At 55.1% G+C, this 21,490-nt stretch overlaps 9 protein-coding genes across 9 annotated transcripts; 4 read left to right on the top strand and 5 right to left on the bottom strand.

Annotated features, from left to right (window-relative positions):
* Positions 1-376: 376 nt before the first annotated feature.
* Positions 377-1,522, top strand: ASPZODRAFT_168043 (hypothetical protein). Its single transcript, XM_022726848.1, has 3 exons — positions 377-620; positions 732-1,194; positions 1,266-1,522. The coding sequence occupies exons 1-2, from the start codon at positions 472-474 to the stop codon at positions 1,186-1,188; spliced, it is 606 nt and encodes a 201-aa protein (XP_022579431.1). The 5' UTR covers positions 377-471; the 3' UTR covers positions 1,189-1,194; positions 1,266-1,522.
* Positions 1,523-1,559: 37 nt separating this feature from the next.
* Positions 1,560-3,499, bottom strand: ASPZODRAFT_650512 (hypothetical protein). Its single transcript, XM_022729275.1, has 3 exons — positions 3,266-3,499; positions 2,448-3,179; positions 1,560-2,385 (listed from the first exon to the last, which is right to left on the bottom strand). Exons 1-3 carry the CDS (start codon positions 3,380-3,382, stop codon positions 1,849-1,851), a joined length of 1,386 nt encoding a protein of 461 aa, XP_022579430.1. The 5' UTR covers positions 3,383-3,499; the 3' UTR covers positions 1,560-1,848.
* A 938-nt stretch (positions 3,500-4,437) lies between these two features.
* Positions 4,438-6,181, top strand: ASPZODRAFT_153256 (hypothetical protein; the record flags this gene model as incomplete). The annotated part of the gene is made up of 3 exons (XM_022725950.1): positions 4,438-4,651; positions 4,722-6,097; positions 6,164-6,181. 3 exons carry the CDS (start codon positions 4,438-4,440, stop codon positions 6,179-6,181), a joined length of 1,608 nt encoding a protein of 535 aa, XP_022579429.1.
* Positions 6,182-6,210: 29 nt separating this feature from the next.
* On the bottom strand, positions 6,211-7,977 carry ASPZODRAFT_153255 (hypothetical protein; the record flags this gene model as incomplete). The annotated part of the gene is made up of 5 exons (XM_022725949.1): positions 6,211-6,880; positions 6,943-7,320; positions 7,370-7,446; positions 7,497-7,620; positions 7,676-7,977. 5 exons carry the CDS (start codon positions 7,975-7,977, stop codon positions 6,211-6,213), a joined length of 1,551 nt encoding a protein of 516 aa, XP_022579428.1.
* Positions 7,978-8,270: 293 nt separating this feature from the next.
* ASPZODRAFT_134342 (hypothetical protein) lies at positions 8,271-10,700 on the bottom strand. The gene has a single exon (XM_022723505.1). The coding sequence runs from the start codon at positions 10,237-10,239 to the stop codon at positions 8,575-8,577; it is 1,665 nt and encodes a 554-aa protein (XP_022579427.1). The 5' UTR covers positions 10,240-10,700; the 3' UTR covers positions 8,271-8,574.
* Positions 10,701-11,206: 506 nt separating this feature from the next.
* On the bottom strand, positions 11,207-13,016 carry ASPZODRAFT_134340 (hypothetical protein). Its single transcript, XM_022723504.1, has 5 exons — positions 12,706-13,016; positions 11,935-12,646; positions 11,589-11,881; positions 11,451-11,525; positions 11,207-11,381 (listed from the first exon to the last, which is right to left on the bottom strand). The coding sequence occupies exons 2-5, from the start codon at positions 12,590-12,592 to the stop codon at positions 11,283-11,285; spliced, it is 1,125 nt and encodes a 374-aa protein (XP_022579426.1). The 5' UTR covers positions 12,593-12,646; positions 12,706-13,016; the 3' UTR covers positions 11,207-11,282.
* A 187-nt stretch (positions 13,017-13,203) lies between these two features.
* Positions 13,204-15,140, top strand: ASPZODRAFT_99936 (hypothetical protein). The gene is made up of 3 exons (XM_022730621.1): positions 13,204-13,476; positions 13,552-14,821; positions 14,882-15,140. Exons 1-3 carry the CDS (start codon positions 13,275-13,277, stop codon positions 14,904-14,906), a joined length of 1,497 nt encoding a protein of 498 aa, XP_022579425.1. The 5' UTR covers positions 13,204-13,274; the 3' UTR covers positions 14,907-15,140.
* A 1,783-nt stretch (positions 15,141-16,923) lies between these two features.
* On the bottom strand, positions 16,924-17,284 carry ASPZODRAFT_26954 (hypothetical protein; the record flags this gene model as incomplete). The annotated part of the gene is made up of 2 exons (XM_022728070.1): positions 17,221-17,284; positions 16,924-17,101 (listed from the first exon to the last, which is right to left on the bottom strand). The coding sequence occupies exons 1-2, from the start codon at positions 17,262-17,264 to the stop codon at positions 16,924-16,926; spliced, it is 222 nt and encodes a 73-aa protein (XP_022579424.1). The 5' UTR covers positions 17,265-17,284.
* Positions 17,285-17,339: 55 nt separating this feature from the next.
* On the top strand, positions 17,340-21,468 carry ASPZODRAFT_70319 (hypothetical protein; the record flags this gene model as incomplete). Its single annotated transcript, XM_022729660.1, has 6 exons — positions 17,340-17,436; positions 17,510-17,984; positions 18,108-18,597; positions 18,643-20,228; positions 20,301-21,322; positions 21,383-21,468. 6 exons carry the CDS (start codon positions 17,340-17,342, stop codon positions 21,466-21,468), a joined length of 3,756 nt encoding a protein of 1,251 aa, XP_022579423.1.
* Positions 21,469-21,490: the final 22 nt, after the last annotated feature.

Here is a 21,490-nt window from a genome sequence, read left to right as displayed (position 1 = left end):
CTTTACCTTCTATGGAAGAGGCGTTCCTCCCGTCCGAAGCAGGCGGTGTACATCGGCAAAACTGCTAACCTGGAATCAGGATCCACTGTCATCATATAGAATAACTACTAGGAAGTAAGGAATAGGTGTCAATTATCATTAGTACTGCTTGGTAAAATTGGTATAGTATAGGATTCCAGTTCCTATACCTGGTTCGAATAACCTATAGCTATATCCATCGTGTTGGACATCCCTGTAGCTCATTACCAGCCGATACTTATATGTCTCATGACATCACGTGGTCGCCGGCTGTTCCGTCTCCGCCTCGACTGATGCCTTGTTTACCAGCCTGTATTTCTGTTATGTTTTATGTTTTGCTCCGTTCCTTGTTCTTGATGAAGACATACTAGCCAAGAGCTCCCACGGCCGAAGTCCCTTCTCTCTCTACTCAGTCAATTGCATCTCCTTCACCAGTCACCAGCTCCCAGCACCATGGTTCTTCCACGTCCTAGCGTCTTCCGCACCTTCACGGTCTCCCGGACTCTCAGATCGGCGACTGTTCGTCGGACGGTGCAGCAACAGATTGGTCGACGGACCTATGCGCAGGCACATGAAGTGAAGAAATCCAGTGATCTCCCATGGTACATCTACTCTCTTTCCTTCCTACTTTCCTTCTTTCCTACTACCCATATAAATTACTATATAGAACCTTTCAAGCCTAGCTAGTAGATATAGACTGACGTGGTATCTAGGCTCCTGGCCTCGGTAGGCATCGGTGGCCCTGCCATCTTCTATATCTGGCAGAGCGGACCGACGAAAAAACCGCACCATGATGCTCATCATGAGGAACATAATGCAGAGCATGAGAAGGACGACGGAGAGGCTGTAGCGGAAGCTAAGGCTGAGGAGACCCCTTCCGAAGACACCAAGACCGACGAGACTCCGTCAGAAGACACAAAGGACTCGGAAGACTCTAAGAAGTCTTCGGATGGAGCCCAGGAGAAGCAGCCACAGGAGGAATCTCAAGAGAAGCAAGAAAAGGAGGAATCTCAGAAGCAAGAAAAGAAGGAAGATTCCAAGGAAGATTCCAAGGAAGATACTCCGGCAGATGCTCCGGCAGAGTCCCAGGCGGAACCCAAGGAAGCTCAAGAGCCCCAGGAATCCCAGAAAGAGGCCGAAAAGCCAGCCAGCGAATCCTCTTCTGAGTAGGAGACGGTACGTCAGGATCACAATGTTCCGGTTCCAAATAGACGAGATGAACTGGTAAACTGACCTGACTTTTCCAGAGCATGACTCCTATACATTTGATTATATATGACCCCGTCAGCAAAAACGAAATTCAGTACACATCTATCTATACATTGATAGCTGAATAAATACATGGTTCAATCCGTCAAGCTCTGCTCTTCTATACGTAAATACAGGTTTCTCATCAACCCCATAAATCAACAACTTCCCCTCTGGTCATAAGTCACCGCCAAAAAAAAAAATAATAAAAAGAAGCGCGTGTTGTTGCGACTTGAGAAACTCCGGCAGAATCACGCCAGTCTATAAAATTAGATAAGAATTAAAACATGCCACATTAGAAGAAGAAAGGAAAAGAAGAACGGGGAGAGGGGGGCAAATTGTCCCTCGAAAACCTTCCCACATGATCAACGTTAGATACAGTTTTGAGAAGGGACCTTTTTCTCTTCAAGTATGATCTTAGAAAGTTCGTAAGGCATCCTCTGCGAAAAGAGAGAAAACAAAAGGAGGGGAAACTACCGTATAAATATGGTCACGGTGAAGGGCTCAGACTCTTAAGCTTTCCCCCATAGCTAGTCCAGGTCCAGGTCCAGGTCCACCCTGCGCATAAGTTTCATGGCAACATTACAGCTGCTTTTTGCTGCGTGTCATCGGGGCCTGGTAGGTTACCGGCTCGCCATTGACGAGCACCTGCGGCGCCTGGTTTTCCTTGCCGGTCTCGCGCTTCGTGGCCGAGGACCGGGTTTCTGCGCCTGTGGCCAGCGAGGCACGGTTGTTCTCTTGGGCAGATTCCTGCTGCCCTTCTTCTTCGTCCTCTTCGTCCTCTTCTTCTTCGTCCTCGTCTTCGTCGTCACTTCTCGTGTCCTTCCGGATGTTGGAGAAGACGTAGGTCTTGAGAATGCGCAGGATCAGGAAGAGCCAGAAGAGGTTGACGGCCTGCAAGCTGGCCAGTAGGGCAAAGGTGATGATCTGACTGATCCAGCATTTGTACTGCTGCGTCTCCCAGTTCAACTCGAAGGGTCCCACCGTCCGGAACTCGGTCAGCACAGCCCACAGGATCTTCAGGTTGAGGAAGTGGCGCAGGTAGATCCACGCGCAGACAAACATGCCAAAGTACGGCGCGGTGATGATGGAGTCGAGGTAGTTGAGGGTCTTGGAGGTCTGGGAAATAGTTAGTAAACACGAAGTGTTGTCGACACAACAGAATTAAGGCCGGGGCATACCGCAAGGAAGAAATCCGAGATGTCGTGGGTGATATAGACCGCGATCCCCATGTACGTGAAGTGGAAGCGATAGCTGAGCGCGATCAGGGCGAGCGTGATGATGTGGTGCCCGACTAGCTCTTTGAAGTCCTTACGGGGCTTCTCCAGCAGCAGAATTAGGACAATCGCCTGCTGGGCCCAGTAACTGGCCTGCAGCAAGTAGTATGCCTTGAAGACCGCCTCGTGCTCGCGGTGCGGGAACCCCTCGAACATCGCGCGCGTGTTGAAGTACCAGATATCCGTGCGACTCATCACGTACAGGCCAAGCGGGCCGAAGATGCTGAAGTACATGGCTGTGTAGACCTGCTCCATAAACCTTGCCATCTTGCCCTTGCTCCGGATCCCGCAGTAGACCGCCCACGGCTTGATCACCCGCTGCATGAGGAACTCGCGCGTGAACGAAAGAACAATGGTGTAGAACGCGACAAACGTGATATCCTTGGGGCCCTTGCCGTACATGACAGGGCCGCCGGGGGTCTTCGGGGGTTGCGGGTACGACAAGAAGATGGCACTGTGCAGTGGGTTCGAAGGCGTCGGGTTCACCGCATACGCCGACAGCAGAACCACCAGCATCAGAAGCGGCAGCAGCCATGTGTGCTTGAGGCATTGGTCCTTGAAGCGATGGAGCACCGATCGGTTCTTGCGGCGTTTCGAGTGTCCCTTGGAGGTTGTCTTTTCCACAGAGGTTCGATCCTAGTAGAAAAAACACCAAATGAGCCACAACTCCACAGACAATCATTCAAACCACCCTCTCTCTCTTTCTGAGTATCTCAATATACCTTAGCAGCTCCGTTAAAATCTGCCGGGGCCGTCTCATTCATCGTCGAGATCGCAGGCGCACTCGTATCGCCGCGGATATCCTCTCCGAGATTGCTGGATTTTCTGGCACGACCCATGACTGCAGACGTATTTCTTACAAGCCGCGATATTTCACGCTCTCAAACAACCATTCATTCCCTGGTGTCGCGTGCGACCGTCGGAGCAAAGTAGCCACGCTCAGAGCTGGAGGGCCAAACACAACGCCTGCAGGCCGAGAAAAGCGTGCACGAAGGACCAGACGAGAGTCGTCGAGTAGCTAGACACCGAGATCGTGGCAAGGACCGTGGGAAACCGTGGCAGAGACCGTGGGAGATGGCCGTGGCAGACTCTAAACGACGTTTGCGGTCACGATCTCTTTCGGTCGCCAGGGGTAGTTTTTTTTTTTTTTTCTACGACGTTCCTCCAGCGTTTCTCGGCTGCTCCACACAAACCCAACGACCACGTCGCCGCCGCCAATCTGACCTAAGCCAGCTTTCGTTTAACCAGCTAGCTAGTTCACGTTCGACTTAATTGCGATGCTAGTGCCTTGTGCACTCAACATTGTGCAGATTATTGAGTGGGCTGGGTGGGGGGAAGTGGGCGCCCTCTAGGGGTCAAGAAGTGATCCGCCCCAGAGTACGCAGCTAGTACGGAGCACAGAGGACTGCTGCGTGAGATCTAATTTGTTGGGCGTATCTGGGTGGTTATCCATTGGTCTCTGCTAACAGCTGCTAGACGGCACTCTGGGAGACACCAGGTGTTTGTTTGGTTGGTGGCTATACCCACACAGACTGGTCCTGCTCAGCGCCTCGGTCGGTCTTCGACGACAGGAAGGGTTGCAATTACACAAGCCACGATCACAAGACCATGCGGTATGGACTACGGAGTACACGAGTCAGAGACTCGGAGGATATGGAGAAAGCCGGTGTGGTTCAGGGGGGGCGTTGAGTGAGTGAGACATACGCCACGGCCGGGGTCCAACGCGAGATGGACGGCCAGGAAAAAGAAAGGTTTTAATTACAGGGACTCGATCCTTGCATCACGCATAATAATAGCCGCCGATTGGAGGAGTTTATTGCTACAGTATGCAGTACATATCTTGGAAGACTCCCCTGAGAAGAAGAAGACACAAACGGCTGAGGTTGAGGTCGTCATGTTTTTCCATACAACTGTTGCTTATCTGTCGGCGAGCGTGCTCTATCTTGGATCTGGGGCGGTAGCAAGATCGACGCTCGATGGATTTATCTCTTCGGAGACCCCCATCGCCCTCCAAGGCGTTCTCGCTAATATCGGCGCAGATGGTGCGCGTGCTGCTGGAGTAGAGTCCGGCATCGTAGTAGCCAGTCCATCCAAAGTGAATCCAGACTGTAAGTACAGCAAGCAGTGTTTCTCCCAATTTGGTCTTGCTCGGACTCGCGATCTGAAATTGTTCCTCAGATTGGTACACCTGGACTCGAGATTCGGCGTTGACATTCAAGTTTCTTGTCGAAGAGGTCGCCGCTGGGAATTTCTCCCTGCATAGTCTGGTACAGGAGTACATTTCTGCCCAGGCGGTTCTTCAAGGCGTGAGCAACCCTTCTGGAGACCTGTCCACCGGTGCTGGCCTCGGAGAGCCAAAGTTCAATGTGAACGAGACGGCCTTTACGGGCCCATGGGGCCGGCCGCAGCGTGACGGGCCTGCCCTCCGTGCAACCGCCCTTATTGCCTATGCGAACTGGTTGGTTGACCATGGCGACACCGACGTTGCTGTCACACATGTCTGGCCTGTAATTCACAACGATCTGTCGTACGTGGCGCAGTACTGGAACCGCACGGGCTACGATCTGTGGGAGGAAGTCGACGGCTCGTCCTTCTTTACCGTTGCCGTCTCCCACCGCGCGCTCGTCGAAGGGGCAGCTCTAGCGACGCAGCTCAACCGGACCTGTGACGACTGTGGCTCTGTGGCGACGGCGATTCTCTGCTTCCAGCAGTCATTCTGGACGGGAGAGTTCATCGACTCGAACATCAATCTCCAGACCAGCATCAACCGGACTGGCAAGGATGCGAACTCTCTGCTGGCCGCGATCCACGTCTTCGACCCAGATGTCAGTGGATGCGATGACTCGCTCTTCCAGCCTTGCTCTGCGCGCGCGCTCGCGAACCACAAGGAGGTTGTGGACTCGTTCCGGGGCGTGTACGCGCTCAACGAGGGCATTGCCAATACCTCCGCCGTGGCGGTCGGCCGGTACGCCGAAGACGTCTACTATGACGGCAACCCGTGGTATCTCTGCACCCTTGCCGCCGCAGAGCAACTGTACGACGCGCTCTACCAGTGGGACAAGCTCGGCTCGCTCAATGTCACCGACGTGTCGTTGGGGTTCTTCCAGGTCTTTGACCCCTCCGTCAAGACGGGCACGTACACCTCTTCATCAACGACTTACACTTCTCTCGCCGCCGCGATCAGGGACTACGCGGACGGGTTCGTCTCGATCGTGGAAAAGTACACGCCGAGTAACGGCGCGCTCTCCGAGCAGTTCTCCAAGAACAACGGTACACAGACCTCCGCCGTACATCTTACCTGGTCGTACGTGTCCTTCCTGACGGCCACACGGCGGCGCAGCGGCGATGTCCCGCCGAGCTGGGGCGCTTCCCAGTCGAAAGACGTGCCGACTTCATGTGCAGCCACCACCGTTAATGGGACTTATGTGTCAGCTACGGTGACGTCGTGGCCTGCTATTAACAACAGCACCAGCACGACGAATGAAACTAGTACAGGAACCGGTACTTCTGGGTCTGCTACGTCGTCGTCGACCAAAAGCAATACTGGCTCAGTAGTGGGTGCAAGTATTTTCTTTCCAATCATTGTAATGCTCTTGATGTAACTCGACACATTCATTAAGATTAATATTATTACATGATTCCAAATAAACCAGAGCCAACATACCCCCTATTTACTTCCCTCCAAGAACGCCGAATGGTAAAAAGCATTGCGCGTCCTCCAGGCCGGAGTACCTATATACTTGACGCCCTTGGGATCAGTAAAGATGCCTTCGACCTCCTCGAGGGTTCTTCCCGCCGTCTCCGGGAACATGAGAAAGACATGGAGCAGCATGACGGCACACAAGACGCCGAACAGCAGGAAGAGGCGCCAGTGGACATGCACGAACGCGGGGGGCACGAAATAGCCCAGGGCGAAGTTGAAAAGCCAGTTGAACGAAGTGGTCAGCGCGTTGGCCTTGCCGCGCACCCGCAGCGGGAACAGTTCCGCCGGGTAGATCCACGAGACGGGACCCCAAGATACCGCAAAGCACGCAACGAACAGATACGTACATGTTATGATTCCCGTACTTGCTGACCGGGAGCTGATCTGCCATGATGCGGGCGCGAGGCCGTCCATGCCTCCTCGCGGGGCCGAGGACCCGTCTGCCGCCATGAGGCCGCCGTTGGCGAACATGAAGATCAACATGCCTGCTGAGCCGAGGAGGAGCGTGGGGCGTCGCCCCCAGCGGTCGACCCAGAGGAGGGCAGGGATCGTGCACACCACGTTGAGGATGTATTGGATGCTGCTTGACACGAGGAGGGTGTGGCCTTGTAGTCCGGTCATGGCGAAGACATATCTAGATGCTAGCTTAATGACGAGCGTTTATTTTGAGGTGCAAGCGAAGTATAAGATACATACGTAATGTAATACATCATCACGTTTATGCCCGTCAGCTGAGACCAGATCTGGGTGAAGATGCCGACGTGCGTACGATGGATCATATCCGGACGAAACAGCTCGAGAAACGAGACGTCGGCGTTGCGGCGCTCAAACGCTGCGATGCCGCGGATCTCGTCGAACTCGCGCCGCACAAACGGACTGGCCAGATCGCCGTTCCCGTGCACCAGAGTCAGCACGGCCAGGCATTCGTTCCATCTGTCCTTGCGGGCGAGCCATCGGGGGGACTCTGGGAGCACCGTCAGACCTAGAAATAGGAGGATGCCGGGGATCATCTGGAGGGCCCAGGGGAGCCGGAACGAGGCAGGGCCTTGGATGTAGCTGCAGGCGTATGACACACTTCGCCATTTAATAACAGTGGGACAAATGACACAATCTCGGATCTTACTAGAACATGATCATGATCCCCCAGGTGATAGCCCACTGCTGGAGTCCGACGACGCGGCCGCGTTTTGTAGGAGGTGCCTAACCCGTTAGATATGACGATATATTACAGATTTGAATAAAAGATATACCAATTCGGAAATGTAGACAGGCACCTGGGCTGAGCAGATCCCCACGCTGAACCCGTTGACGACCCTCCCCACGACCAACATGGGGATATTCTGCGCCGCGCAGATGACGATCGAGCCGATGCACCTATAAAAAAGCCATCAGCATCCCAGTATAGCGTCCCTCGGAATAGAGAGAATACCATATAACAGAACCAACCATGATGGATCTCTTCCGTCCAAGCCAATCAGAAAGATACCCCGATACCAAAGCTCCAATGCAGGAACCCCCGGCCATCGAAGCAGTGATGCCGCCCTGGACCGTACTTCGCGGCCCGGCACATTGTCTATTTCCCAGAGAGTCAAAGGTCGTGTCTCCCTGGTTGAAGTAGCAGAGGTACGCCTCCGTGCTGATGATAGCGGACATGGAGGAGATGTCGAAGCCGAACAGGCTGCCGCCCAGGACGGCTATGGCGGAGATGGTGTATAAGTTTCCTATTTGCATTTTGATCTAGAGAATGAATGGATTGGTGGGTGGGAGGTGGGAGGTGAGTCCGAGCCATCTTATATGAATTATCCTGGTTGATTGTAATCCTGGCCATGCACGGGGGCGTAGGTAGTACTTAGATTCCCCTATCCAGGTAGCAAGGTAGACTGAGGGACGGTATAGCTGATACTTGTAAGAATAGCTCTGCTTCACGGTAGAAACTAGAACCAAGAACAAGAACCAAGTCCATGAAACTGAAGCCATGAACCGAAGCCATGAACCGAAGCCATGAAACATCTGGTATCTGTTGAGACAACCTCGTGAAGGATATCGATGTATTGGTATTGACGCTACGTCGAGCGGATATCTGCCTCGTGCGACGTGATGGAGTGAATGTGATTCAAGTGCAGTGGATTCCAGCCTGAGGACCTCTGCACAGGTACATGCAAGAACAACTGGTGCGTTCATATAATGAATTATGCCTGAAATGTGTTCGGAATCGATTGGGGAGGATTATATCATTATCATTATGCGCAAGCGCTGTCCAACCAACGCCAGTCCAAAGAATAGAAATAAGAATAGAAGGAAGGATATCATGATTCCCAAAATAAACATTCAGACCAACTCCCATTCAGCAATATAAGACCAGGCCAAGCTGCCGCCGTTGCCCGGCCCAAAGCCAGCCAGGTACTCTTCAGCCGTGAGACCGCGGCAGTCGTCACGATCACCAAACTTGGTCAAGACGGCGATGGAAGCCTTCTGGCCCGGTGCACCGAGGGTACGCGGGTCTTGGAGGTCGAAGTACCAGAAATCGCCGCCGCCGCCCGGGGTACTGCCGCGGACGTGGGTGAGCGGGAGCCGTTCGTCGTGGCGGCCATCAAGGCCGTGGATGATGAGGAGGAAAAGGCCCGGTTTCTCCTTGGCGTGGCGCTCGAGGGACCAATGTTCGCAGAGGAGAGCGAACTGGAAGCGAATGGGCCCTGGCTGGGAGATGGAAAGGGTTTTTGCCGCGGGGTGGAACGTCCGTTCGCCGATGAACCGCTTGTGGATGTCGAAGGTGCGCGGCTGCTCGAGCCCGTCGCCACGCATGTACTCCTCCCAGGTGATGGATGGGCGGCCGTCGTCTCGAAAGAAGTGCTCCTTGTTGGCGGGGAAATGGCGGAGGCCAAACTCGTCGTTGGTCTCGCTGAACTTGACCGGGTTGAACTCCCGGACGTACGGGCGGCCGGGCCCGTCGATGTGGCCTGCGCCCCAGCAGGAGTCGATCAGCTTCCAGCGCCCGTCGTCGAGCCGGACGGCATTCCACGCGTGATTGCCGGTGTAGGGCGGCAGGGGATCTCCGGGCGCTTGGTCGTGGTGGCCGAATCCCTTGCCATGGCCGGAGACCTTGATGGCCTCGAGGCCTGCATGCGAGGCCAGAGTGGCGAACAGGAGAGCGTAGCCCTCGCAGACCGCCAGGCCCGTGGACATGGTCCGCTCTGGCGTGGCGGGCTGGAGGTTCCCGCTGAAGAAGCTCTGTACGTCGTAGGAGATATTGTAGTGCAGCCAGGTGAAGATGGCTCTCGCCCGGTCGGTCGCCGAGGGGAACGGCGCCGTCAGCTCTCGCGCCAGCCACGCCAGGTCCTGCGAGGGCAGCGATGCCCGCGGGAACCGCGCCGCGTGGGCGTCTGGGGCGGAGAAATCACGGCATTTCAAGCACCCGGAGCCCGTCGAGACAGTAGTCGATACGCGTGGCTTGGTCGCCTGGATCTTCGACAGGTCCGGCCGGGACGACACAGGCACCGGCGGCGGAGGTCCACCGTTGGCAAAAGAAAGCTTTGGAATCTCTGGAATTGTCGACTTCAGGCCCCCGAATCCCGACTGACGCAACTTATCCGCCGCAGCACCCGAGATGGGAGCAGGCGGTAGCTTCCTGATGGGCAGCGACACCTCGACCGTTTCCACAACTGTCCCCCCGCCCGGAGACGTCTGCGAGCGTTTCAGCCGGTCTCTCGAGGGAACTCTTGGAGGAAGCCGGGGCGCCAGACGCGGGGGGGTGTCCCCGACATCCTGGCTGGAGTCTCGCCGGAGAGGCGGCACCGGGGGCACCGGGGGGGTTGTCTGTAGGTGTAGGTGCACCTTTGGCAGACTCTCGTGGCTCTTTGAATTCTTGAATCTGGATCTGATCTCGGATTTCACCTCCACGCCTGGCACCGTCGCTGCTGCTGAGACTCTTCTCGCAGGGAGCGGCGGCAGCTCAGCCCCCCACGCAGGGGCCCGGACACGATTATTCCCCGGCATCGACGGCGATCTCCCCGACGCCCTGCTCCCTCCACTCGTCGCTGCCGACCACGTCGAACTGTCTGACACGATGGAATCTGTCGAGGGCCGTCGAGGGGGGATTCCGGCCGAGGGTCTGCGCGGGGGAAGCGCCGGGGCGGCGGCCTGGGAGGAGGTTGACGACGTCGACAACAACGAGGACGATTTCCGCGCCGGCAAGGGAGGAGGAGTAGGAACAGCATTCTGTTGAGTATTGTTCACTGAGGCAGGCGATGGAGAGGTCGTCGTCGAAGTCGTCGTCGTTGTAGAAGTAGTCAAGCGAGGAACAGGAACAGGACGCGGACGAACCTGGGCCTGGTTAAGGGCAGCGATCCGCTGCTGGATGGACAGAACTTGCGGCTCCTCCATGCTGGCAAGAAGAATAGATGAATGCCACTCTGGTGATGGCTGAACCAGCGATGGCCTGGGGTAGTCAGTAGCGAATCCTACAGAGTAAATACTGGGAAGATGAGGGGAGCTGAGCCCCTCAGGTGAAACATTGTTGTACTTTTGGTAAGGGATTTCTGAGAATGGGTTTGTTTTATTGGGTCCGAGGAATACTTATTACTTTATAATATATCATTAGTCTAGAATCAGTCAGATTAATTACTAAATTGATTCTATTTAGTATGTATTCTTGTTAATTCTTCCAACAATCTAGATTGAATAGGCTTTTTCAGGGCAGTAAGGCAATGGTAGGTACCAATAGACTCAGCTGTATGACAAAGATCTATTGAATCAATTTACATATTATAGCGTATTCCAAGACATGGTGAAAGGGACAGATATGGATATGTTATGAACTTATTCTAGAGACCGGAGAAAAAAGAGCCAATCCGTACATACACCGCAGCACCTGGATGGTGGAACTGAACTAAGGAACAGAAGAAGGAAAGAAAGAAAGATAGAGATAGAGAAAAGAAAGAAGAAAGAAGTAGACAACAGTTAAACCGAGGAGAAGCTTCAGGAAGAGACAAAGACAGGCAACGTCAATCGTCAAATGTACATACTACATGATGATCAAATCAAACGGACTTGTAGAGCAGCAGCGGCTCGCCGATGTTCTCAATCTCGGGGATGGTGCACTTGAGATCGAACGCCTTGGCCAGGACGATCTTGAAGATCTGAGGAAGTTAGCATTGTATGGAGAACTCCGATTGTCTTGGGAGAGAGAGAGAGAGAGAGAGAGAGACCTTCTGCACGTTGATGCTGTGACTGGTGCTGCTGAAGATGAGACTGGCGCGCATCGCCTTGGCAAATCGTTTCGCCTGGGAGATCGCTTAGTAGATGAAAGATGTACCCAGGATGACTCAGTGTTTAAAGATACATACTTGTAGTGAGATCTCCTCCTGATCCTCCCGCGGAAAGTTCACAAAGTGGTCGTACTTGGTGCCGATGAGGAAGGGGATTGCCGTCTTGTTGAAGCCGCGGCCCTGGCGGTACCACTCCTTGATCGAGTTGAGGGTGCTCTTGCGCGTCAGATCGAACATGAACAGGATGGCCACCGCGTCGTTGCACACCAGGGGCAGCATGTTGACAAACTCGCGCTGGCCGCCCAGATCCCAGATGGAGAAGGTGATTTCCGTGTTGCGGATCGAAATGGTTTTTTCCATAAAGTTGACGCCTGGATTTATTAGAGAGATAGAAATGTACAGAGGATCAAGATACTATACTTACCTAATGTTTGGATGTAATCTTCATCCCAGCTTCCCTCGACGTACTTGACCATCAGGCTGGTCTTGCCGATCTGTGCATCGCCCACCATCCCTACTTTGATCACCACGCTGTTCTTCGACGACTGGGTGACGGACTTTTGGTTGCTGCTCGCCTCGACGTACTGCTGCTGGCTGCTATACCCGCCGCCGTGCTTCTCCCCGCCGCTGGATAACCCGGAGCCCGGCCGTGACGCCGGTAGCGCCGGTTGCTGATAGCTGTGTGACGGCGACGAGTTGAAGCGCGACGACGACTGGTCGTCGTTCTGGGCGGCATAGTCGGGCAGCGAAGCCGTGTACTCGACGGACCGTGACGAGTAGTGCGCCCGCGAGTCGCTGCTGTAGCCGTTGTGGTAGATGGAGGGGTTCACGGGGTTCTCGTCGACAGATGGACTGATAGTTGCCAGCGTATCCGAATCCGCAGCAGGAAGCTGCTCGTGAGGCTGTTGGTGTTGCTGTCGCTTCTCCTGCTGCTGCTCGTCGGGTCCAGGCAGCTGCTCGCTCGCGGGGACCTGCATCTCTTCCCGATCCTGACTCTGCAGACTCGGCAGACTCGTCTGATCCTGCTGGTGTGAGTCGAAGCCCTCCGCTAAGCCCTCAACAGGCAGCTGAGGCGCCTCCATGGTCGCAGCAATGTGGAAAAGCAATCAAAAAAAGAGCTGGTTCGGCAGGCGAATCTGTATCCCAAAAACCACCCGTTAGCAACCAACCCCCGCGCGATCAAAAAAGAACTCACCGACTGGAGTGAATGAGTCTTTAACCAAACCCCTCGCCACACTCATCAGACGCAAAAACAAACAAGGTCAACGCCGAGAGCGACCGTAGCGACCCCTGGGCGAGCTGGAGTTCTCACTGTTCTCACTGTTCTGACTGTTCTGACTGTTTTGACTGTTTTGACTGGGGGGTAGCTGAGGACCGTCCGCCAGCCCCTAACAAACAACGAGAGCGCTGGATCACGACGCAGCAAAGGAGTGCCGAGAGCGACTATTCCACCCGTCACAGAGACACAAAGGCAGCTTCCCACACGCTCGGTCTCCCAAGCAAAACACCCAGCCTCTTCTTTCGGGCGACACAAAAACAGTCGCTTCTCGTGCTGCTGCCAGCTGCAAAAGCGGGCTTCGAGCAGGCAAGGCGGGCACGGGGCCACTAGGCCGCGATAGGACTAGCGGGGTTTCCTCCCGATCTTTTACTTAAAAAAACACAAGAAGGAAAAAAAAAAAAGAAGAGGGAAAGAGGGGGAGAGAGACTACAACGACCGGCTCTCGCTCGAGGACTGTCATTCTACACCGGTACAATCTCGTCAGCATGTCGAAACGCGCTGCCGATGTCGACGAGGAGCACTCGGCTGCTCTCAAGGCGGGCGAGCGCCCGATGGTGGACGCCCCTCCGGACGAGGTGGGGGAGTTTGAGGACGAGTTCGAGGACGAGTTTGAGAGCGAGGATGAGATCCTAGAGGCGGGGGTTGACGGGCGTCCGGATGCGGAGCGGGAGGCGGAGGAGCAGGAGGGTGAGTGTGGTGATATTGTGATTGAATGAGATGAGGTTGAGATGAGGTTGAGATGAATGGGAGGCTGATGAATAGATGCCATGGAGGTTGATAAGCAGACGTTCATCCCCGGGCGAACCAAGCTGGCACCGGGAGAGACGCTGGCACCGGATCCGTCGACATACGACATGCTGCACACGCTGAGCACGCCGTGGCCGTGTCTGTCGTTTGATATTGTGCGGGACTCGCTGGGAGACAGCCGCAAGACGTTCCCGGCGACGATCTACGCGGTGACGGGGACGCAGGCGGAGGGGGCGCGGGCCAAGGACAACGAGCTGCTGGTGCTGAAGATGAGCGGGCTGAGCAAGATGGACCGGCCCGACGAGACGGACTCGGAGAGCGAGTCGGACTCGGACGACGAGGACCTGGGCGAGCCGATCCTGGAGTCCAAGGCGATCCCGCTGAACTCGACGACGAACCGGATCCGCGCGCACCAGACGCCTGGCGGCACGCAGTCGGGCGACTACAGCAAGCCGCCGCAGACGCTGACGGCGACCATGTTGGAGAACGCGCAGGTGCTGATCCACGACGTGACGCCGTTTCTGAGCAGCTTCGACGTGCCGGGGACGGTGCTGCCCCCGTCGGCGTACAAGCCGCTGTCGACGCTGCGCATGCACAAGGCGGAGGGATATGCGCTGGACTGGTCGCCGCTGTACCCGCTGGGCAAGCTGCTGACGGGCGACAACGACGGGCTGATCTACGTGACGACGCGGACCGAGGGCGGCGGCTGGGTGACGGATTCGCGGGCCTTCACGGGCCACCAGTCGTCGGTGGAGGAGATCCAATGGTCGCCCAACGAGAAGAACGTGTTTGCCTCGGCGAGCAGTGACGGAACGGTCAAGGTGTGGGACGTACGGTCCAAGTCGCGCAAGCCGGCGGTCGACGTGCGCATCTCCAGCACGGACGTCAATGTGATGAGTTGGTCCAAGCAGACCTTCCACCTGCTGGCGACGGGCGCAGATGACGGACAATGGGCCGTGTGGGATCTCCGGCACTGGAAGCCCACGTCGGCGGCGGCGCCGCAGCAGGCCTCGCCCGTGGCGTCGTTTGATTTCCACCGCGAGCCCGTGACCAGCATCGAATGGCACCCGACGGACGACAGTGTGGTGGCGGTCGGGTCCGCAGACAACACGGTGACCCTGTGGGATCTGGCGGTCGAGCTGGACGAGGAGGAGAGCCGGGAGGCGGCCTTGGCCGAGGTGCCGCCGCAGCTGCTCTTTGTCCACTACATGGAGTCTGTCAAGGAGGTGCACTGGCAGGCGCAGATGCCGGGCACGCTGATGGCCACGGGGAGCAATGGATTCGGGTAGGTTTCTCTTTTTCCATGTCTCCCTCTCTTTTACTCTGAATCTAACTAACTGAGCAGTGTCTTCAAAACAATCAGTGTATAGTCTAGTCAATCGACTAAACTGACTACTAGGATACATAGTACCTAACTAAGTTAGTACCTAGGTATACATGTAGTTAGTAACTGGTATCTCCATATTCAGAGTCTATTCTACTGACTGCCGACCAGTCGCATCGGAGATAATTCCGTAGTCACATTCTTCTAGTTCCAATACTAGTAGTATCCAATACCATGTGTTGCACACTAGGTATGGAGTATTTACCTTGTTTATATTAGTATCTAACTATAGTATGATGATGTGATACATCCTAGTATATTCCCACTAGTTAGTTAGTCTAATACTATATGTACCTAGTAGTTAACTAGCCATGTAGTACTACATCGTACATCGTACCTAGGTACTGAACATCGGCAAATCTTCCGACGGAGGCTTACCGATGACGACTAACCGAACGCCAAGTACGGAGAGTACAGAGTAGAACAGAGTATCGATACGGAACCATGTTTCAGGACATACTACCTACATACTACGTATGAGAGTCTTGTAGTAGAGTAGTATTCTACTCTTGTAGTATACTACTAAATATTCTACTGTATTCTACTATATACATAGCTACTATATATTCTATATGTATTCTACTGTATTCTAGTAGGCACTATTCAGATAGTCGTATTCTACCCCATATCCACGCCTTAAACTACGGACTACGGACTAGAACAGGCTATCCGGACTTCCCCCACATTTCGTCCATCCCCACAAAACGAGCCATTTTAAGGGCCATCCGTCGCCCGATCCTAAAAAGCCCACCGGGTGAGTCCACCTGGTGGCACTGGCGGGCTGAAACAGACCAATTAGATTGAAGGGAATAGAGTGACCCACAGCAGTGGAGCTGCGCTGATTGGACCTGCCGATCCTGTTTGGTCTGTCACGAGGTCATTATTACACTAATTACAGTACAGACGTATATACATACATTACATACGGTACGGTACGTACATACTCTGTATTACATCTAGTACATTCATTACTTTAATATCATTATATAGTACCTAGGTAGTATAATATCATACCATTACTCTGCTATACAGAAATATCACTATTATATTTTTATCTTTATCATTATACCATATCCCTAGATATATAGTATCTAGATGTTGGGATTGTCATATATCTACTACCTGATAGTATTAGGTAGGTATACTGTCAGTACCGGATGTAATGGATGTATGGATGTATGGATGTATGTATGGATCCTTCCTTCTGTACCCACCCGTGCTTTGTCCCCGTCTGGGCAGGAACGTAATACAGCTGGAGGAGTCGCCTAGAAGAGTTCCAAACTTATTGTAGCAGCAGCAGCAGTAAAAAGTAGCAGTTATTCTCTAACTATTCTCAAGTACAAAGTACTGCTAGTTGACTAACTTAATACTCTGTATACTCTGTATACAGCAGTGGTATTCCTATTCCTACTACTAGTACTACTAGCCTACCTCACCACTCACCACTCCTCGTCTTGTCTCAGTCACCTCACTCCCTCACCACCCTCACCCTCTCTCTCTTCTACCTCTTCCTCGTCCTCTTGCCTATTCCTCGTCCTCTTGCCTATTCCTACAACTACCTACTAACTTGTCGCTATTTTTGCTGCTCGAATCCGGTTCGTCCTACTTTCGCCTGAGGCTGATTCACGTTCTCTCTGCTGCCTTTCTTCTGCCTTTCTTCTGCCTTTCTTCTGCCTTTCTTCTGCCTCTCGTCTGCCTCTCTTCTGCCTTATTCCCTCTCTCTCTCTCTCTCTCTCACACACACACACACACACACACTCCCTCTCTCTCTCAATCGTATCGCATTAAATGAAGACTCAATCCACTCGACCGCTCTTATCTTCTCATCCGTCTATTCCGTCGGTTCCACTTTCTCTCTCCTATCTGCCCCCCCCGTATCGCTGCATGGTCGCTGGCTGATAACGCCCCGCCTGAACAGTCCCATCAATCAGCTATTATTCTAGACACTCTAGCTGTTGTCACTACTGCTGCTGCTAGTCTCTACTACTGCTAGTTACCTACTCCTACTGCTGCTGCTGCTGCTGCTGCTGCTGCTGCTGCTGCTGCTGTTGCGACATCCCTCTGCGTTCCTGAGTTCTGGCCGCCCGTTGGTCTCCCCCCCGACGTTCCCGGTTACAATCGCTGTGCCGCCCGTGGCTTGCCGCTGGTAATGTTGGGACTCCCTCTTCAATGACATACATCCTAGAGAGAATTTATCAAAAGCTAACTCGATGTCCTTTCTTTCTTTTTTTCTTTCTTCTTTGTTTAGATTGAAAAGTTTGAGAAATAAATAACCCTCAATGCGAGAAACTCGGTGATACCTGGACCCCCTCACCACCACCATCGCCACCATCGCCACCACCATCACCACCTTCCACAACCTTCTTATCCACCACCAGGACAATACTACTACATTCCCTCGAGATTCTTGACCCAAGGCATGTTAATAGACGCTGCAATGTCCAATCAAGTCCTCGGGCATAGCCCCCAGATGGAGGATCTGGCCAGCATCAGCGAAGTACCGGGTGATGTGCCAGGTAGGAAAAGCACAATCAAATGGATGATGGAGATGGATCTTCATAAGTAGACTGATCACCCAAACATGTATAGGTCCCAAACGCGTCCCTCCACCCAACGGCAATGTCGGTCCCCCTCCCAAGACCGACAAGCCGCGCCCCCATGTGTGTACCACCTGTGGCCGCTCCTTTGCCCGGCTGGAGCATCTCAAGCGTCACGAACGCTCCCACACCAAGGAGAAGCCGTTTGAGTGTCCGGACTGCTCCCGCTGCTTCGCCCGTCGTGATCTGCTCCTCCGCCATCAGCAGAAACTTCATATGACCACCACCCCGTCCTCGCGCCCGCGCCATGCTCGTCGCGAGAGTACCGGCGCTGCCTCCGCGGCTGCCAGTGGCGCTCATCGCGTTCGCAAGAACTCCATTGCCGCCGCCAGCTCTGCCACCGCCGCTGCAAACCATACCATGCGGCCTAGAGCCAACACCATCAGTCATATCGATGGTACTGCCGCCTTGGGTCTCACCAATCTTCATAATCATCATCATCATCATCATCATCACCATCATCAGCAGTCTCCTCCTTCTGCTGCTGCTGCTGCTGCGATCCCCGTGGATGACCCATCCAATCGTCCCGTAGGACCACCCAACCATCCGTACCATGTCAATCTTAATGGTTCGCCGACCCAGCAGGCTAGCGCGGCGGCAGCAGCAGCAGCAGCAGCAGCAGCAGGCATTTTCCCCCCCAGCTTCGACTATCGTGGTTTCAGCACTAGCCATACCCCTAGCCATAACTTGTCTAAGCTAGATACCTCCGGCTTGTCCATGGACCTCTCCGGCGGTCTGCGCACGGCCCCGGTCTACGGGACGTTTGATTTTGGTATCAGTGAGATGCTCATGGGTCACGGTCAGGGCAGCACTATCAACCCGGCTCAGCTCCATTTCGCCAGTGGCTCCCCGCCGCAGGGTTTCGGTCATGAGTCCCCTTCCTCCCCCTTTGCCCATCCTTTGACGGGTATGCCCACCGACCCCCTGATGGACGACGCCTTTGATTGGATGCACAATTTCGATCCCACTTTACCCTCGTTGGGAAATGGTAGCAACGAGTCCGCCATTGACGAATCCTCCCCCTCCGCCATGAGTACGGGGAGCCAGAGCGGTATCAGTGAAGCCATGATGGACGGTGGTGTTGCTGCTGCTGCGGCTGCTGCGGCTGCCGCTCACCAACACCAGCACCATCATCAACATCGCCTCTCCCTCTCATCCAACTGGCAGACCAACCCTTTCTCCCTCGACTTCTCCCCGGCTGTGACCACTGCTGCCTTCAACGGAACCACCAACCTTGGCGCTATCGCCCCAGAGACCGTTTCTCCCAAGTCACTCCTTGGCGGCGGCGGCGGCGGCGGCGGCGGCACCAGCCAACCGTCGTATCCAGATACCAGCTATGCCACCCCCCCATCCATGACCACAATCGGTCCCTCACCATCATCCTCGTCCCTGTTGAGTGGACAATCGTCGCAGAGTATGTTTCCATCCTCACTGGCTCACCGCGGAGAATCCCCTCCTAATCCTGTCCACCTCCCTGTCACCAATAGTACCCTACGAAGTAACCATGCCGCAGCAGCATCCACGGCTACCTTTACCGACGCAACCCGACAGGCTCTACTAGCCAGCATGTCGCCGCCCGCCGGTCTCAATCATCATCATCATCATCAACAACAACAACAACAACTTCATCATCATCATCCTCAGACCCGCCGTAAGTACTCGCAACCCGCCAGTGGGCATCACCGACCCGCGCATGACCTCTTCTTCGCCCGATCCTCCGCTGCCTCCCTCCTCCTCCTCACCACCACCGCCAACACCGCGGCGGCTACCTTGCCCATTGATGGCGCCGCCGGCGCACCTGGATGCAATATTCCAAGCACGGCCGACATGCAGCGCTACATCGCCGCCTACATCACCTACTTCCATCCTCACATGCCCTTTCTCCACATCCCCACCCTGAACTTTCAGGCCCCGGAGTATACCAACAATCTGCGCACCCCGAGCGGTCATCTCAACCTAAGTTCCACGAGTATTATCGGCGGTGGGGGTTGCCTGATCCTCTCCATGGCCGCCCTCGGCGCCCTGTACGAGTTCGACTCGGCCCCATCCAAGGACCTCTTCGAGGCTGCCAAGAAGATGATCCAGCTCTACCTCGAGGAGCGTCGCAAGGCAGACATGTCCGCCGCCCTCACTCGGTCCTCCACCTCGGCCCGCGACAATGCCGTCCACAATACCCCGCTCTGGCTGGTTCAGGCCATGCTGCTGAACGTCATCTATGGCCACGCCTGCGGTGACAAGACCTCCGCCGAGATCGCCAGCACCCACTGCGCCGCCCTCGTCAGCCTGGCACGCGCCGCCGAGCTGACACACCACCTCCACCCCAAGCACCTCCCCCCAGACTATCTGGCCGCAGGACTCGGGCCCGATGTGCCCCCGCACCACTGGCGATCATCCCTCCACAAGGAGCGCAAGGATTGGCTGGACTGGAAGATCGCCGAGGAACGCAAACGAACCATGTACGCCATCTTCTCCCTCTCGAGTTTCCTGGTTTCCGCCTACAACCACGCCCCCACCCTCACCAACTCGGAGATCCGTCTGGATCTCCCTTGCGAAGAGGATCTATGGGCCGCCGAGTCGCCCCAGGCCTGGAAGAAGCAACTGGGCTCGTCCCCGAAGCACAGCAGCCCCTTGCTATCCTTTTCGTCCGCTCTGACGACCCTGTTAACTGCCAGCCAGCGGGAACAACAACAACAACAACAACCTCGGCGCTCGTCCCAGAGCACATCACCACCACCACCATCATCATCATCATCATCATCATCATCCTTGTCATCTGTCCCTAGTCCGAAAGAAGCTCTGCCGCCGACCGACCTTCAACCGAGCACTTTTGGTTGTCTTGTCTTGATCTACGCGCTGCACAACTATATCTGGGAGACTCGACAACGACATATGGGCCGGCAGTGGACAACGTCGGAGATGGATGCCATGCAGGCCCACATCGAGCCGGCGCTGCGGGCCTGGCAGGCCGCATGGGCCAGCAACCCCGTGCACAGTCTGGAGCGGCCGAACCCATATGGCGCCGGGCCCCTGTCGGCCGATAGCATCCCGTTGCTCGACCTGGCGTACGTGCGACTGTTTGTCAACCTGGCCCGCTGCAAGGAAGCGTTTTGGCAACGAGACTGGAACGCCATGGCCGAGGAGCTGGCTCGCGGTCCGGACATGTTTCAAATCATCGATGATGGCGGGGGCGATGGTGGTGGGAATGGCACCACCTCTGGCGATGTTCGACGGGGTTCCGTGGCAGATCTCGGGGTGGGCGAGCTCGCCATCTCGACCACCCCCACCCAGGATCAGCCCATGTTGGATCTCTCCAACATGTACCCCCCTAACGACCACCATCAAACCAAGCGGGAGAAGCATCTCCGCAAGGCCGCCTTTTACGCGGCCGACTCGATCTCCATGTCCGACCGGCTGGGCAACACGTTTGCCGAGTTCAGCTCGCGCGAGCTCCCGCTGCAGTGCGCCATGTGTGCCTTTGACTGCGCACAGGTGCTGGCGGAATGGATCACCACGGTGCAGGAACGAGTAGGCCCGTATCTGGGCGTGCTGGGCCGCGACGAGATCGATCTCTTCCAGGTGCCGGGCATCATGTTGCTCGAGGACGAAGACTGCAAGCTAGTCGGGAAGATCCAGGAGATCCTGGGCAGCATCGAGGCCAAGATGACGCGCCAGGTCCAGTCCAGCAGGTCCGTCTCCGCCTTGAACCTCCTCCTCCGCCGTCTCCCCAGCGTGGTCGAGGGCGGCTATGGTAGTAAGATACTGGTGGCAACGGCCAGCCTTCTCGACCAGGCTGCCGTCTGGCCAGGTATTTCCTCCTTCATCTTTATCCTTGTAGATGGACGACCTTTGCTAACTGTTTTGTTAGTGACAAAACTAATGGCTCGATCGCTTGAAGCGCAAGCCATGCGGATGAAAGAGCGCGCGGAGAACTCGGTGCTGATAGCCGGCTGATTTTTCCATTCTCTCTTTCTTG

The sequence above is a fragment of the Penicilliopsis zonata genome, assembly GCF_001890105.1.
Source record: "Penicilliopsis zonata CBS 506.65 unplaced genomic scaffold ASPZOscaffold_12, whole genome shotgun sequence".
NCBI lineage: Eukaryota > Fungi > Ascomycota > Eurotiomycetes > Eurotiales > Aspergillaceae > Penicilliopsis > Penicilliopsis zonata.
The sequence above is the reverse complement of the archived record's forward strand: the minus strand, read 5'-3'. Positions and strand labels throughout refer to the sequence as shown.